An 18,291-nucleotide genomic window follows, 5' to 3' on the forward strand; every position below is an offset into this window, starting at 1 on the left:
GCTGATGTGAAGAAAGGTGTCGGGGGGGGGTGCATATTATTTTATTAGCCATCAGCTTTTCTTTGTTGTGGCCTCTGATCCATAGCTTTTGCCTTCACCCCACATCTGCATGTAATAAAGCTTAGTTATGACATCCATATGTCTCTTATGCAAACATCAGGGCATATACTTCTTAAAAGGGCTATAAAGAGCAATGGCTCGAGAAACAACCATTAGGAGCATGAGTTTTTTATTATTTTAAAGGGCATTTCAACGACACTGCTGAATGTTCCCTGACCATAAGTCTGACTTCTGTTCTTTCTCCTTCTTTTCTCTTACTCTCAGGATATCAAAACTGACTGCAATACCTGTGTGGAAATAGAGGACAGAAAGGTAAGTCAGTACTTTTCATCTTTTTGGTTCCTCCCCCCAAAAACAAGAACTCTATGATTTAAACCCAGGTGTTTAAAGGCTGGGCAGTGGTTTGCAAAGGTGATTCATATACTGATATTAGACACTTAAAGACAGTCATACTTTAAAAGATTTCTTTGTTTTTAATTTGCAATCTGTGTTCTCTCTAATGGCTTCAATGAAGAGTGCATGACGTAATTAAGTGTAAAAAAACTTGGTGCCAATTTTTATTTTAGTCATATGCTTCTCTTCAGGAAAAGAGCTCATTTATCCTTAACTCGTTTTACATTGTTGTTGAACATCATTTATGATTACTCTATAATATTACATCTAAGATAGAATATAAAATATTGAGATTTCCAAGGTGTGTCCCTATATTTGGTTTATACACATTGAAAGAGAGCCTGCCTCAGTTTCCATCATGGTATCTTTACACGAACAGCGACTTCCTATGCCATAAATCTATTTATGCGAGATGATTGGGGGGGTCAGGGAGGGGAGGCCATTTCCTACGTTTTCAGAGTCCCCCAGCCCCCCATTTATCTTCCTGTTATGCTTGGTGTGGATCCCCTCAGGAAAAACAGCTGTTAGACAATTGTTCTCCGTGGTCTGTCCTTATTGACAAGAGTTCATAGACGTTTCCCTAGTAAAGCGCATCCAAGCAGATCAAATTTTGCCTTTAACGCCTTGGATCCACAGAGGTCAAATAAGTGAATTGAGGGTACGTATCTCCCAGCTACTTTTGACATCATTCCACAATTTTGAAAGATGTTTCTCTCTGCAACTGTACCATTATTGTCACACACAGTTATTATGTCAAGCAGAGGTTTTCAGCCCTGATTGGGTGATAGCTCAGTCATCTGCTGATGAATAAGGTGGTTGAGCACTCCTCAAAACGCAGTTTGCTTTTCAATAAAAGGCAATTGGGGTGCATTATTTTAAGGAACCTTAATCCCTTTGTGTTGAAAGGAATCATGATAAGGTAGCTGAGATTCTGTCTGCGTGATCCTCAGCTCCTTCCCAGGTCTGGGTCATCCCCCTGGCAGAAAAAGGCATTTCCACTCGTATTTGCCTGCCCTGTGTGTTTGCATGCCGGCCTCCTTGTAGGTGCGTGTTTTGTGAGTTGGACAAATGGAACATAGGCTGAATATGTGCCTACAATCCTTCTTCGTCTCTTCCTACCAGTCGTACCATCGGTGATCTGCCCCAGCCACTCTGCCCACATCACAGTGAAAACATGTGCCCTGCCCTGCCTCCTACGTTCAGGTTGCTTCTAGTTGCCTTGGACTTCTGTGGAATTCACAAGCGTGTTTCTGTTGAGGTTTTCGTTGTTGTTGTTGTTGTTGTTTTGGTACCTTCTTTGCCAGTAGTTTTTGAAAGATACGAGGAGACCTGATGTTGTTCCGTTCCAGCACCAGCAAGAAAAATGAGCAGCCAGGATCCTCTCTAGGCAGTGAAAGCCGGACACGTAGATAGCTCCATTTCACGTAGCCACACTGCCGCTGCTCCATACAGCATGGTGATAAGGATCTCCCAAGTCTTGGGGTGCTTACTGGGGGGGAAAAGTCATATGTGATCATTCTGTACATGGCTTCAAACGTTTTCAAAAAACAGTCACTCACATGTGCACGGACACACCCACACACCACACATTTCTATGCTTTGTCTTAGCCTGTGGGGTTGAGTCAGGCACTTCAAATAAAGGCTCGTCTCTTAACAAGTTCACCTGTTGTTCTCCAAACAGGAGCGCTCATAACTGACGATACATGCGCTAACCACACCCCTTTTGCTGCGGTTAATTGGGGATGACTCCTGGCAAAGCAGTAGTTGTAATGCCTCCTTCCATTTTGATCGTCTTCTTTTCTAAGGACTTTTTATTCCTTCTGTTGGAAAGGAAAACTTTTCTTCCTCTCCGAATTCTTTTCTGCTTTATTTTTGGGGGATTCTTACATTCGGGCGATAGATTCTCTGAGTCTCCTGATGGGCGGTTGGGAGTGGGGGTGAGGTGTTGGAAGAGGCTCCGTACATCAGGGTCTTGCCTCCCAATGGAAAAGTCAACCCTAGTCATCCCGGAGGGGCAGTGGCCCGCACTCTGCGGAAGAGTGTGTCCCACCCCTGCATGCCGCTGTGTGGCGCGAGGGCACGCAGGGAGGCAGCGGCCGCAGCCTCTGGAGTGATCTTCATCCAGTCTCTCGAATGCACTCTTGTACTTCTGTCACCCTGACGTATAATTATGAAATTTCACCATTGAAGCGATGACATTCGCTCCTGCATGTGTGCGCGCGCCCCTCTCCATTTAATCCAAACGCTTCTGGCAAAATCAGTAATTTGATAAAGTGGAATTGAAGTGACAAGAGATGACAGAGGTGCCAAAATAATAAGTCAGCCTGCCTCTGAAGATGCAGCCCCTTGGCCCGTGTGGGTTTTCACGAAACGCTGAGTGCTCTGGAGGCAAACCAGCAGTGATTTCTTTAAAGCTCCATTTCCTTTAGTTAAGAAAGCTTAACATGATGCCGGTAGGACTCGATGCATCAAGAAAACTGATTTTTTTTCATCTTCATTTCACTTTTCCTTCCTGTCTGCCCCTCTTCAGTATATACTACATCCGTGGACATATCCACGTGCTTATACCTGCACATTTGTGTACAGTTAAGTACCTTCTGGATAGAAGAATTTTAGAGAACAAGATCTCAAGTTTGCTGTAGAGTCTAATAGAGCCTCTCCCTCCTGCCACCTCCAGTTTCACACCCCATCCCATTCAGTGGGGATGTTCACCTTGAGGTGAATCATCTTTGAATTGATTGAATCCCAGACCAGATATAACGATGGGAGATAAACGGTAACTTGCAAGAGTTGGAGAGAGCCCTCATCCTGATGAAGAACAATACCATCGCTTTTCAGGTCTGCACACAGTCTGGTGCCATCCAAGACTGTTGACCCGGCGAGAGAATCGTTTTCCTCTCCTATGTGTCTTTTTCTCTATCCCACATGTATATGTTCCATCGGCAGACTTTGGCAAGGAGAGCCTTGCCCGGTTGTGTATGGAGAGATTCATGGTGTGTATTGGGGTGTGCCTCCTGTTTTACATTTCTCTTCTGCATCCAAGCCCACCGATTAGCAGAGTCCCTGTGAAGAGACCTGCATGTAGCTGGCTTTCTGGCCATTTCTTAGAATCACCCAGAGGGCTGTGGTAGGTCGATCTTAAGGGCTTGGAGCATTTTTCACCCTTAAGTGGGAAGCAGAGCTCAGACTGTTTCCTCTCACAGGTGAATGCCACAGAGCTAATGCAGATTTAGCAAAGGTGATGTAAGGTAACCCATCAGAGCGGCCATAGGGGCTTGCAAAACCACGTGCATTTGACATTTACAGTACCCATGTTTCTGGTGGGGGCGCTGAGGCGTTGAAATTCATTTTTATTTGTGGTGCGAAATCCATCTGAATTTCAGTACTATTATGAAGACCGTGATTCAGGTGACGGCAGAAGAGGTGGATGGATCAGCCGGGGGGAGAATCTGTCAGGAGGAGATGAGAGCCCATTTGTCAAAGGCTATAAACACAGACAGGCCTTCTTCTCCTCACTTATCGCCTGGCCTGGTGCAGCTAAACAGTTTCAGATCTGCTATGAAGTTGCATCGAAGGAGTTTGAATTGTTTTCAAAGTTAGGGCGACTTTCAGATTGGATCCAGTTGGAGCTGTGATGGGGATTCATAGTAGATGCCGTCTGCCAGGCTTAACCCTGAGCCTTCTGACTTTTCCCTTTTATGATACTTACCCTGGATTAGGACTCCTAAGTGCCTCTGCTACTTCCTGTACCTTGTGTGGGAGGGACCAACATTACCCTCCTTACACAGGTTAAAAAAACCAAAATAGCTTAAGCGGCTTGACCAAGGTCAATTGACTACAGAGGCCAATATTTGAACTCAGAGATTCTTACTGCCAAGGCTAGAATCTCTAACGCTAGAATGCCATACGTACACAAACACAAGGATTAAATTTGTCGGAGACGTGCCCTTTCCAACAGGTACATTTGTGCCCAGACTGGTATCTTCATCCACTGCCAACAGCATAATCTGGCTTTCAGTTCGGGCCAACCTTTCAACCCTCACGTTTTAGCCCATTTGTCAAAGGCTTGTAGAGACTTGCCGTAGAGACTTAGCATAGCCTTGTCAGCCCTGACCCTCCGCTGAGCCAGTGGCACCTGGTGGTGTGGATGCCAGGACTAATTCTGGTCTCGAGGACAAGAGAAAACAGTACCAGGAGTGTAGTTCTGGCTTCTTTTTCCAATAGACGTGGTTCGGTTCTAGCTTTTGTATTCCCACCAGGGTGTATGCAAGGATTAGAAATCCTGTGCTCAAAACACGGGAATAAATGTATGGTAGTGAAAACCGTAGGTTTTGGAGCCTGGAAGTCCTGGGTTTAATGCCCATTCTACTTAGCAGCTCTGTGACCTTGAGAAGCTATCTTATCTTGTGTCAGTGTCCATTTGTCTGCCTGTGAGTTGATGATGATAAAATTCACTTGAAAATTTGGTTTGAGGAGTTGATAATACCATAAGGCAGTGTATAGAATTCCTGGCACAAAATAAGAACATAGTCAACTGTATCTACGTTTGTTTTTGTTTTGCTAATGGCCACACCAACAGGCATCACATGTCATTTATAATTAAATCTCTTTGAAAAAAAGACACATCCCCAGAAAGTGTTCTGGTGGCTCACCTAAAGGGACAACCAGTGGGATCTAGTCGACTTGGGAGATATTTTACAGAAGAAAAGATGCTTGGCCTAAGTCAAGAAATAAACTCAGCCATCTGCCGGATCCAGGCAGGAATCCTGTTGTGGCATAACATGAAGCCATGGGAACAGCAGCGAACTCCACAGCAGTGGCCCCATATACAGGGGCTACGATATAGCTACCCGTTGCCATGTGGAATATATGTTTAGTGTTGCCATTTTCTAAGCCAGTCTGGAAATATGGATTTTAATGGAAGACTCCTGATTTTTAAAATACTATGCAAGCCAAGTAAAACACATATGCAGGAAAGATTCAAGAGACTTAGAAGGCTTGAGACTTGCAAGCTACATCTCAGTGGATTAGGAAGAGCTCTGACATGCATAATTCCAGAGGTGCTGTCTGTTGAAGGCCCTCCTGGCAGAGGGAACAGAGCAGGCAAAGACAGAGGTGTCAAAGAATGTGGTATGTTTCAGGTAGGTCCAGGTCTAGTGTGCATGTCTGATAGTGGCTGGAGCAGTGAGGGAGTAGAAGATTAATAAGGGTATTGTTTGCCTTACCTATGGATCAGGGCTTTGCATCAATCTGCCCTCCCAGTGGAAGGGGAGAGTAAGGGAGGGCAGGAGGCCAGAGGTGTATGGAATCAAAGAGGTACTTGAGGGTTTGTGTGACTAACTTGCCAAAGAGGAAGTGCTGAAGAAACAAGGAGTGGGGACAGAGCACAGAGATGGGGCCGGTGGCTGGCCATGGTTAAGTGCAGGGATGCAGTGAAGATGAAGCCTTTGCCTCGAGCAAGGTGAGGTCAGCCAGTACTCAGAAATACTGGTGCTGGGTTACCAGCCAGATGTCCTCTTTCTAAAGAGGGGTGGTGGAAGAAGACCACATTTTCCCATGGGCCAGCATTGCTAGATGTGGGACTCAGATTTCAGATGATAAATGAAATACCTCCAAGTGGCTCATGGGCATGGCATCAACTCACTTAGTGAAGAAGGATTGGAGTTATTTTTCAGACCTTGGGATTGCATCAAGGAGACGTAATTTGGTTGGTGTTTTGTTTTGCTCATAACAAACCCCATGGTCTCAGACATAAGCTAATCTATCCCTCTAACCAGGAGACCCAGAATGCTTGACGGGCAATTCTAATATCTAGCTGTAGTTCCGTCAAATTGTGTTACTTTTGAATTAGGCTTGCATTATGTATATGACAAAGGATACTGTTCTTTCCATTCATTTCAATATACAATTTTCTTTTAAGAAATTTACTTAAGGGGCACCTGGGTGGCTCAGTTGGTTGAGCATATGACTTTTGATGTTGGCTCAGGTCACAATCCCAGGGTCCTGGGATTGAATCCCACATCAGGCTCCAAGCTGGGGGTGGATCCTGCTTCAGATTCTCTCTGTCTTCCTCTGCACCTCTCCCCTGCTAATGCTTTAAATAAATAAATAATTCTGCTTTTGTCTTTTATAATTTTAACATATTCATTAAGAATAAAACAACTTGAGTTGATTTAATGAAAATCGGATGATGAAAACTTGTGTATATGGATTGCAAATAACTGGATTTTAAGAAACTGTTTTCAGGCACTGACTGGGTTTGCAATCAGGAGAGAGATTTGGGTTTGCATTTGGGAAGTTTCAGACCCTGCAAGGGGGACTGGCTGGGGACCAGGATGGAATCGGGAGTCCAGGCTGGAATGTAGATGAGAGGGCATGAGACTGAGCTAGAGCCACACAGGAGATGGAGAGGAAGGTCTGGATTTGGGGAGAGTTCGTCAGACCTATCCTTTGTGGTTTGGCGACTCTGGGTCCTGGACAGCTCCATGCAGGGACATGTCAGAAGCTGCCCACCTTGAGTACTTGCGTCTAGCTGGCTGCCATGAGAAGTGAAAGAGTTGATCAACATGGACAAGAAATGAATCTCATGGATTTCAAAGGCTTAGATGCTAGTGAGGTTGAAAATGAGTGCCAAACAGTCATCACGGTTGGTTTTCTATTGTACTGTTCTCTTGCTGTGGGGATGGGAGTGGAGTAGTCCTCTGGGCTCTGACAGGCAGAACAAAGAGCGAAAGGTGTGTTCCTTGCTAGGAGGGCCTCTCCTGGAATGGGAAGCATTCATGGACGGGTTCCTCATTAAAGACTGAAATGAGATACTCAAGGAGGACAAGGGCAAAGACTGCAGTGAGCGCCCTTTGGTGAGTCTCAGGATATGTGTGGGGATTGGATTTCTTTTCTGCTCTGAATGTTCTTTGTTTAAGGCTGATTATGTATATGCGTTAAATGGGGAGATACTCCAAGATTCCCCAAAGCAGTGGACATGGAAATTAAAGCATCCCTGAGGAATGGTAGTTGAGTTACAATTGAAAGCAGGGAGATGGGAGAGACTCCTGAGTGGCGTACAACGATGGAAGTCTGGAGGAAGAAAGGTGGCAAGACTCTGGAATGAACGGAGGTATGTGGCTTGAGATGAGGCTGGGGAGTGGGCAAGGGCCAAGCCACCTACGGCCTTGCAAGCATGAGTGAGTGCTTTGCTCTGTGTCACAGAATGAAATCTATTTTACATGGAATGTGATTTGATGGTGTGAAATAATACTGTCCCATTGCCGATGTTGTCCACTTGCTCACAGCTTATGCTTGACCCCCAAGACCTCCAGCAGGTTACCTCTGGTCCCACTATCTCTGTCCAAAGAGTAGAGTGGGGTCATCTAATACCAGCAAAGCTTTGTCTGGGTTGCTTACCTTTTCTATGGGTGTTACATTCTTCATCTCATGCAAATTCCTCAAGACCCTGAATCTTCCTCACATTATCAGCCATCATTTATGTCAAGCAAGTCTCTCCTTCCAGATGAGTTCACAGCCACTACCCAGCCTGTGCTATGGCTGTGTTTGGTGCAGCAGTGTATTCTTGCTGCCACCATATCCAACCAAAGAATGCTACCATCTAGCATCGGCAAAACAACCAACATTTACAGATTTGCCTTTGCTCTGTTGAGATGTTCATGAGATTTGGTGTGTACATCACAACAGACCCCATCTTATCCTACTCTCTTTCCTGTTTGGAAATGGGGCATTCCATTTCCACGGACAGCTGTGCATGTAGCCCACCGACAGCCAGACTCAACATTATTTCTACTTAGCCTTGGAGATTAGCCAAAAGTAGAAATAATAAATGCCAGGATTTGGAATTATGTGTCCAGAACCTCAGACAAGGGATGGAGATCAACTCTGGAGAGGACTCCCTCTCCCCCAAGTTGGTTGCTACCAAAAAATATTTGACATTTTTCTTCACTTGTACATAATTTATTTCAAAAAAACAATGTAATTTGGTGGAAGAGAGTTTGAGAAGCAGATCTGGATTTGAATCCTTGTTCTGCCCTTAGTTATTAGTTACAAGATCTTGAGAAAGCCACATTAGCTTTCTGATCCACAGTCATACCATCTATAAAATGGGGATAGATAATACACACCATATACTGTTCTTGTGGGCTGTATTTGACATCTTCAGCCGCACAAGAGTATACAAATTTGTACCAGCTTAAAGAATAAAAAGAAAATACAGCTGTTAGGTCAAATAACAGCAAAACTGGGCTGTCTTCTGGTATAGCTGGATTGTGGTATTTAAATTCAAATGTGGTCGAAAAGATGGGGACCACTAGCTACAGTCTTAAATTCTACCTGTAGAAAGATAGAGCTTCCTTTCCAATGGTTTCAGTACAAATGCAGGGGCAGTAGTCATTGGCTTAACCTGAGTCAGTTATGGAAAGCAGTACTCCACTAGTCTCTGCTTTCATCCACAACCAGAAGTTGGATGGGTCCTAACTGAATGACCTAAATGGAGTATGGCAGAGTATAGTCCCTAAAGGAAGCCTTGACTGATTGTTTTTCCACAAGAGAAAATGGAGAATAATTGACCTAGGATGCATTAAGCACTTACTATATACTACACTCTGTTTTTAGTACTTCATGTACATTCTATTATTGAATCCTTATAAAGATTCTTTATGACGTGTAATATTTATACTCATTTTGCAGATGAGAAAACTGAGGGAAGGAGGACTTAACTAACAGTTAAATAGTAAGTATAGGGTAGATTCTAACCCAGGTGATCTGCCTTATATTCTTAACTACTGACTTTGCTACTTCTGTCAAGGGTGCCACACAGGAGAAAACAAATAAATGGACCTTGACCAACCAACATGTTCAGTGCCTGGTACACAAATAAATAGTTGATCTGATTTGGGGAATTATTATAACAAAGCCCTCAAAGGAATAGAAATACCTTGGGTCAATGCTAAATGTCATTCTGCAATGCATCTCTGCATTTAATTTCCTCTTAACCACTCCTCCTTAGGGATTATCTTGAGGTCCTCAATGGGTCTCCTTTTTGGGATGATCAAATGCTCATGTTCCAGTCAGTGCTTTACTTCTCTGCATGACTGAGAGTTATTTTTGTAGACAAGAGTTCCTTACTTCAGAATGGGTCTCTGTACCTGCCTTTTATATTTTATCTGCAGGTTAGCTGATGCTCTCTTTTACTGAACTTTGAAAATGACATGTTAGTTATACTTTCCTCTTTCATTTATTTTAGGAAAATTTGAAGGTGGGGGTGGGCTGGGGAGTGGGGGAAGGCACATAAAAACTGGAAGAGCTTCTAAGATAGATGTGGTTTGGAGTTAAATTAGCCTCTGATGGGCCAGAGTCCCAAACGACAGATGATGAGGGGGTGCTGGGCACACTCAGCAGTACCAGGGGCAAAGATACAACACATAGAGCACAGTGAAAAGCTACTGAGGTAGATCAGGCAGTTTGCCTGAAGCACCCTCCCATCAGCCTTGATGTTGGCTTTGGGAAGCTAGTCTAAAGAATCATGGGCATAACAGACTGGTTAAGAGCTTTAACTCAAGATTCTCAAAGGCCTGGGTTTGAACCCCAGCTTGGCCACTTTCTGGTTACTTAACCTCTCAGATGGTCATGATCTCATGTAAAATGGAGAGAAATAGAGCACATACTTTCTGGGGTAGGTGTGGGACCCAGTGAACTAATTTACTTAGGGTACTCAGCATCCTGGCTGGGCAGAGAATATGCCTTCAAGAAATGCAAGCTTTCCTATTACATTCTTCCATTTGCTTTTCTCCTCTCCTTCTTTAACTGTGGTGTCAATTTCTTAGCTCTCTGGCAGGATGAGAGAAGTTTTGGGTCTTGGGCCAGTTAAGTACATAGCAAAGTAAATAAGAAAGCTAAAACTAGATACCAGTCCCCAGTTAACCAATCTAAGGTTTTGTATATTCTGCAGGCACTTAAGAATCTGGTTGAGGATGCACAGAGAGGGTTAGAAAGCCTACCTACAAGTGTATGCCAGTGATTGGAAACAGATATAATCTCTGGTGTCAATTCAAATTGATTGATGGTGTCTGTACAAAGTGCTATGTTGACGAGAAGTCTGAGCCCTGGGTTTTACAGAAAGAGTGCATGATTGATTAGTGATGCCTGACAAGGATGAAGGAGGGGAAATTATGGTGTGTGTGCCAGAAATAGGTGGTTCCTGGCCTGGAATCTGGCAATTGATAAGTGAAACAAACCCTAAATACTTTACATTTAAGCCCAAAGATGAAAAGAAGACAGACATTTCAGTGCTTCTGTTGCATTCTCTATTTGGTCTTTACTTTTGAACACCTGTTTTTCTTGTTATGTTATAGATTTGCAGTCCATCAGGACAGTGGTAGGTTTATAGATGGTACATGGCTTAAACATAAGTTAAAACATGAGTCTTATACCAGACACATATAGCTTCACTTTCCTAGGCCCTTGAAAAGCTTTCTCTCTTTGATTACTTCTGGTGATAATTACCTGACTTCAGCCTCAGGTAGGGTTATGCTTTTGAAAACTCAGTTTTAAAAATGTGATTTATCTACAAGATATCTGTCATCTCTTTGCATTATGTATTAATTGGGGCTGACTTGCTTACATTTTAATACCATTAATTATAGCTGTTACTTTCATTTGTCATTTATTTTACTTTTAAAAAGCAAGTCTATTTTTTGTATAATTTTTACTGATACTTCTTTGAACTCTGAATTAAAATGCATTTAGGAAACAATTAAGTGCACAGCTAGTTTTCTAGGAGAGTTCTGTCATCTCTTCTCAAATAAAATAAAAATGCCCATCGGCTTCTTTTGTGATGAGCAGAGTGAGTGTTAATTAATTTTTTTCCTCTTCAGTTGGTGTGTTTTATTATGCCACTTCTTGATACATGATTGGGTGACTACGACGCTTTGGATAGAAAGCTTGTCCTGTCCAAATGTGATTTATGTTGTCGGAGAACTTTTGCACAGTTCAGCTGAAATTTTCTTCATGTTGATCAAGGTCAGAAAACCCAGGGATTATACCATCCATCTTAGCAGCTGGAGTGCTGAAATAATTTTTGATGGAACTTGATGTAGTAGCAACAGATTCCAAAGGTGAGGTAGGGAAAACATGCTCACACGTCAATTCACACATATGCACATGTACATGCATGCATGAACTTGTGTTACAAGGGTTTTTTTTTTTTTCACTGTAATCGGCTTATTTTTGGTCTATTATAGGTTAGGATTCATTTTTTTAACCTATAATAAATTCATTTAATTCATTAAAGTATAAAATATTTAAGTATATTTATTTTTGAGAGAAACAGACAGAGCAGGAAAAGGGGAGGGTCAGAGAGAGAGGGAGACACAGAATCTGAAGCAGGCTCCAGGCTCTGAGCTGTCAGCACAGAGCCCTACATGGGGCTTGACCTCACAAACAGCAAGATCATGACCTGACCCGAAGTCGGACACTTAAGCGACTGAGCCACCCAGGTGCCCCTAGACTAGAATTTATTTTTGACTAAAGTCATCAAAAATGCATTATCTTTTACTATAGTCATTGCAGACTGAAAGCTATCACAATATGCAGGTCAGCCAAAGGTTTTTCATATTGTCTTTTTAACCAGGAAGTTTTCTCAGTGGATTGGAGGACAGATCCTTTAAATTTTTGATTAACGTTTATTTATTTTTGAAAGAGAGAAAGAGCGCAAGTGGGGATGAGGCAGAGAGAGAGGGAGACACAGAATCTGAAGCAAGCCTCCAGTCTCTGAGCTGTCACACAGAGCTCGATGTAGGGCTTGAACTCACAAACCACAAGATCATGACCTGAGCTGAAGTCAGACACTTAATCGACTGAGCCACTCAGGTGCCCCAAGACAGTTAAGAAGATAAACTATTTCAAGTTCAAAATGTTCCAGCTTTTGGTTAAGGGATACATTAGGAAGCAAATCCTGGTCATGAGGCAGCCAAGCAGAATGACTCAGGCAGGGAGGCTGATAGCTTTTCCTGGGCACTTGATCCAGTTAAATAGCTGATTCCTATGATATACAGAGAATCAAGTCAAAGGAGTAATGGAACTTTAAAATGTATCTTTAGCATCCCCTCAAAATAGTACCCTACCTTGCATTAAGGAAAAAATACAATTTTTAATTTGATCTCTTCAAATTGAGTTTTTGTTTGACCCAATTCATCAATGCATAAATGACAAATATTAATTTTGCCCTGATGATAGGAGTGTCTTCATGGGGAGACATAAAAGCTTGAGAGTGATCACTAAGGAGATACCAAAAAATTCACACAAAGGATATCATGCATAGAATCAAACACATGGCGAACACCTGTCCTTGATACCTATACAAAAAGGCAAGTTAAAGCTAGTGTGGCATACTAATTTCTGCCTACCAAATAGGCTATGTTGACATATTTTCCCATTCCAGCAAAATTGCCATGAAACTGGCTCCTGAATTCTGAACCAGTTGTCCTGCAAGTTGGTGGAACTTGTTTAGAAACCAGAGTACCCATACCTTCTATCAACCATGCAGATAATTACTCCTTTGACCCAATCATATTCCTGTGAATTACTACAGTTGCCCAACCTTAAGGGAGTGGCTTATTAATATTGAGTACAGAACATGATGGAGTATAATGTAGCTGTTAAAAGTGATTAATAGGCTGGTGTCAGAGGTCCACGAATAATAATTGATGTCATGTTGAACAAATCATATCCCCTAAGATACCATGAGTTTCTGAATATGATCAAGTATAAAATTCACAGGAGAAAAGGGAAATATTTATGTTTTTCATGTTCAAACGTTTCGTTAATTAATGACTTGAGAATTACAAAACATTGTAATGGTAAATTTTTTTAATAATTTATTTTGTAAATTACCTCCAAGTTAGTTAGCATATAGTGCAACAATAATTTCAGGAGTAGATTCCTTATGTCTCTAGCCCATTTAGCCCATTCCCCCTCCAACGACCCCTCCAGTAACCCTCTGTTTGTTCTCTATATTTAAGAGTCTCTTATGTTTTGTCCCCCTCCCTGTTTTTATATCATTTTTGTTTCCCTTCCATTGTGTTCATCTGTTTTGTATCTTAAAGTCCTCATATGAATGAAGTCCTATGATATTTGTCTTTCTCCGACTAATTTCGCTTAACATAATATCCTCTAGTTCTATCCATGTAGTTGCAAATGGCAAAATTTCATTTTTTTTTTGATTGCAGAGTAATACTCCATTGTCGTGTGTGTGTGTGTGTGTGTGTGTGTGTGTGTGTGTGTCACATCTTCTTTATGCAATGGCTAGTTTTAAGTGTCAACTTGATTGGCCATGGGATGCCCAGGTTAATTGTGGTTTCTGGGTGTGTCTGTGACGGTGTTTCCAAATGAGATTAACATTGGAATCAGTGGACTTAGTAAATTAAATCACCCTCCTCGAACTAGGTGAGCCTCATCTAATCTATTGAGGGTTTGAATAAAACAGAAGTGAGAGGAAGGAGTAATTTGGTCTTCCCCTCCCCCCATCCTGCCTGCCACCACCCCCACCCACCGAGCCTCACTGACCTGGGATAAGTCATTTCATCTTATCCTGCCCTCAGACTGGGATTTATACCATTGGCTCCCCTAGTTCTCAGGACTTCAGACTGAATTAGCTACCAGCTTCAGTGGATCTCCAGCTTGCAGATGGTGGGTAATGGGCGTTTTCAGCCTCCATGACCACATGAATCAATTCCACGCATTAAATCAATGAATCTCTCTCTCTTTCTCTCTCCGTATATATGTATGTATATATGTATATATTCATATGTCTTCTATTGGTTCTCTTTCTCTGGAGAACACACTATGGTCATAATGGAAGGAACGGAGTTCCATTAGAAGATGTGCAGCTCTAAGTTTAGGGCTGAGTTTGGTCATTTACATAACCTTTCTACATCTCAGATTCCTCTTCTGCAAAGAGATGACAATGGTACCACCTAACTCTAAAAGTTGTTTTGCACCTTGTTCATAATGTATTTCAGTTGCCAGTTCCTGGCACATAGTAACTATTGAATGCATGGTGTTAATAGTCGTAACACTACTAAAAGCCATAACAATGGAAATCATGATAAACAATTTGTTTTCTCATTGAGAATTAGAATTTCACAGGTAAAAAGAATTTCTAAACAAGACACGATAGTTTATAAGAAGTATCTCAAGTGAAACGTTGCCAAGGACCCAAACATATGAAATAAATAACTGTCCTGCTGCTGAGATGGTCCTTGAAAGAAGCCCTCATTTTTTTTTTTCTTTTTGTTTCTTGAAAAGTGGAAGTAGAGTTTACAGGATTGTTATCCAATACCCAACAAAATCTATTTAGCAACATTGCTGATTCAAGCAGGTAAAGTTTTCCAAATGTACAAGCTTCATGTTTACTGAAATGGAACCCTTGGAGATTAGCAGCAACATGGAAAACAATGGATGGGACGATCGCAGAGAGAAGCCTGCCATATCCTGAGATCAAGCATTCTTAGCTGTTGCCTCCAACCTATTGGGTAGAAGTTGCTCTACCAGGTCTGAGTTGACACCTTTGGTTAAACATGAAGCTAAAGCAGTTACTGATGTTCTTGAAACCTAACTTTCCCTTTATTTTTAGTTTTCAAATTTATTTTCAAGTAGGCTCCATACCCAGCATGGAGCAAATGTGGTGCTTAAACTCATGACCCTGAGATCAAGACCTGAGCTGATATCAAGAGTTGGACACTTAACCAACTGAGCCACCAAGGAGTCCCAGAACCTAACTGTCTATATAAATCTGTTCTATTTCAACTCTTAACTTGGGGGTGTGTGTATGTATTTTATTAGATGTCCATTTTGGTAGAATCATCAAAGAAATGACTTCACTTTCCTGTTTCACCTTGCTCATGGATACCAGTCAAGGACCACTCTTCCAAAGAAGTTGGAGCCCTTTGTTTATCAGCCTATCCCAATAATTTGAAAAATTCATAAAATCATTATGTGTCACTTAACATTTTTACTATCTTCCTGCTTTCTAAGTTGTCTTTAAAACTGCTGAGATTTCCAAATAGAAATGATGGTTACTTTCAAGTATCAATATCGAACAGGTGCTTTTTAATTGCTTGGTCATGTGTTTCCTCATGCAGTCTGTCAGAGGTGTGATATTATTTGGAGTCAGTGAAGCTATCTAATAGTTATTAATCACATTCAGTGTTAAAGATGGTAGCTACTACTCATCTGAGGACTGGAGGCTAAAGTAGCTTTAGGTAGAAGTAAATAGTCATTTTATATTTGATTTCTGTACATGAATCACTGGTAATAGTAGGAAAAACGAAACACAGTTTCTCAGAAATTCAAAATTAATGTATTGACTCCAGGTACATCTAGATCCAGGTTTTCAAATGATTCCTCAGGAAACCTTCTCCATCTCTTAACTCTGCTTAACTACTTTTCTTGGGTTTGGCTGGGTGGGTGCACTAGCAGCTGCAGGATTACCTCCCGAGTAATTACTTCCTCAAGGAGATGATGCTAGTCCAACACCAACAATGTGGAATCATAATGGGGGAGGGGTAGTTCCCTCCTAGAGGAAAAACTATAGTGCTTCGTACAGAGTGGAATGGATATTGGTTTGGTAAAAGCCATAATTACATACACCACACAGAGCACAACTTCCAGATGATCACCATTCCCTAAAATTCCCTGGCTGATTGCTTTCTGGTCTCCACCCTCGTACCTAATCTTTTTCCCACCTTTGCTCCATCTCTTTTCCATCCACTCTCTGACCCTCAGAAATTATGCACATCCCTGTACAAAACACAAAATATTCACCATTCAGAAATATATAAAACACAAGCAAGTGTGAAATGCAGTGTTGACCTACTCAGCAGACAGGGGTGTTATGTGTTGCTCATCCAACAGAGTGCCTCTGGTGGAGAAGAGGCTTTGAGTGAATACAAGGACAGAAGTTCATGGTCAGTTGAGGAGATGAGATTCGTATATTCACATAAGCAGCCTGTGTACATCCCCGGACAGAGAATGAGAATAGCCATGTCAGTGATGGAGGGACACAGATGTGTGTGACCTGTTTCTGTGGAGACTAGATGTCTTTATTTTGTACCTTTAAGTTCAAATGGACTTTTTGCCCCAAAAGGCTACCTACATCAGAAGATCCAAAAGAGAAAGTTTTAAACATCTTGCATAAATTAAGAGCCCCATATGAAAAACACCAGGGAGCTAGAATTAAATAAAAATTAAGCCTAGCAGCAGAGTAATGACCCAGTGGTTCATTATAGCCTTACATTTTCAATCAAAGATAAAATCTCATTAAAAGTGTATCTTTGATTAGGGAACAAGTTTGGACTGTTCCAAAGTTGGATCACTTTATCCACAGACATATGAGCCATAAACTCTTTTTTTTCCTCTTCTTTTCTAACTTTGAAGACAGTGAGCTATTTATCTCCTAACATCATTATAAAGGTTATTAATTTAGAGGAAGACTGAACAGAGATGGTAAGGCTTTTTAAATATCTACCAGCAACTTTTACCTCACACAAGTAAAGGGGTTAGTTAGTTTTATAGTCTGTTATGCGATTTTAGGGAATAATTTTTAAATGTCTCTAGACTGACTCATCAGTAAGGAACCATAGTGAGCATCCAAGCCTGCACTAACCCAGGAGAAGTAGAATGAAAGCCACATGTATAATGCTAACAATTTTCTAGTAGTCACAATTAAAAGGTAAGAAAAGATGAAATTAAGTTTAATAATATACCTCATTTAACCTATATGTGACATTATCATTTCAACATGTAATCAGTATGAAATTATTTAGGAGATATTTTATATCCTTTTTTTTTTTGGTACTATGTCTTTAAATAGCTGGTGTGCGTTTCACATCTTACTTTGGGCTGGCCTCATTTCAGGTGCTTCGTGTGATTCGAGCAGCACAGGTGTAACCAAGTCTTGTCTTCTGAAAGAGAAACCGAGGATCTGAGAGATCTCTTTAGAGACTTTCCAATAACAAAAGAGTTTCCTTTTGATAACTGGTTTGTATACTCAATTTCCCTTTAATGATGTGCTTTTGGGAAAGCATACCTCTCAGACAAAAAGTACACTAAACTGATATAGGGACTCCTTTAAGCTCTATGGATCTTGTAACAGAGGCTCTAACAAATTGATTTCAGGAAGTGCCAACATCTCCCCCACTTTAAGCTTGCAAACTTCATCTCTGACTATGAATATTTGATAAGGCTCGTTATGTAGTTTATCAAGGAAGCATGATGGATCTAGTGGTTTATAGAGTGTTTCCAAGTGTTCCTTGCATTCCGCATTTCCAGATGAATTCATTCTGGGCAGTGTATGAATTTATCATTTAATATACACATCTTCCTTGACTTACATCCCAAGAAACCTGTCATACATTGAAAATATTCTAGGTAAAAAATGCAGGGAATACTCTCAACCTACCAAACATCAGCTTAGCTAGGATACCATAAACATTCTCTGAACATAGACATTAGCCTACAGTTGGACAAAATCATCTAAGACAAAGCGTATTTTATAATGAAGCATTGACTGTTTCATATAGTTGATTGAACACTGCATTGAAAGTGAAAAACAGTGGTTAATAGTGTACATGTTGTTCACCCTTGTGGTCACGTGGCTGACTGGGAACTGAGGCTCCTGCCTCTGACCAGCTTCCCGAAAGAGGATTAAACCACAGATCACTAGCCCAGGAAAAAACTCCATATTCAAAATCTGAAACACAGTTTCTACTGAACACATAATGTTTTCACAGCCTCTTAAAGTAAAAAAAAAAAAAAAAAAAAAAAAAAAAAAAA

General features: G+C 41.4%; 1 protein-coding gene across 1 annotated transcript in view; it reads left to right on the forward strand.

Moving 5' to 3' along the window:
• Positions 1 to 18,291, forward strand: part of RBFOX1 (RNA binding fox-1 homolog 1) — a 1,463,629-nt gene that overhangs the window by 543,144 nt on the left and 902,194 nt on the right. The window contains exon 3 of the mRNA XM_077773235.1: positions 325 to 372. Coding sequence (XP_077629361.1) covers positions 325 to 372 — 48 coding nt within the window. The remainder of the gene's footprint in view (positions 1 to 324; positions 373 to 18,291) is intronic.

Source organism: Crocuta crocuta, unplaced genomic scaffold (assembly GCF_008692635.1).
Source record: "Crocuta crocuta isolate KB4526 unplaced genomic scaffold, BGI_CrCroc_1.0 scaffold16, whole genome shotgun sequence".
NCBI lineage: Eukaryota > Metazoa > Chordata > Mammalia > Carnivora > Hyaenidae > Crocuta > Crocuta crocuta.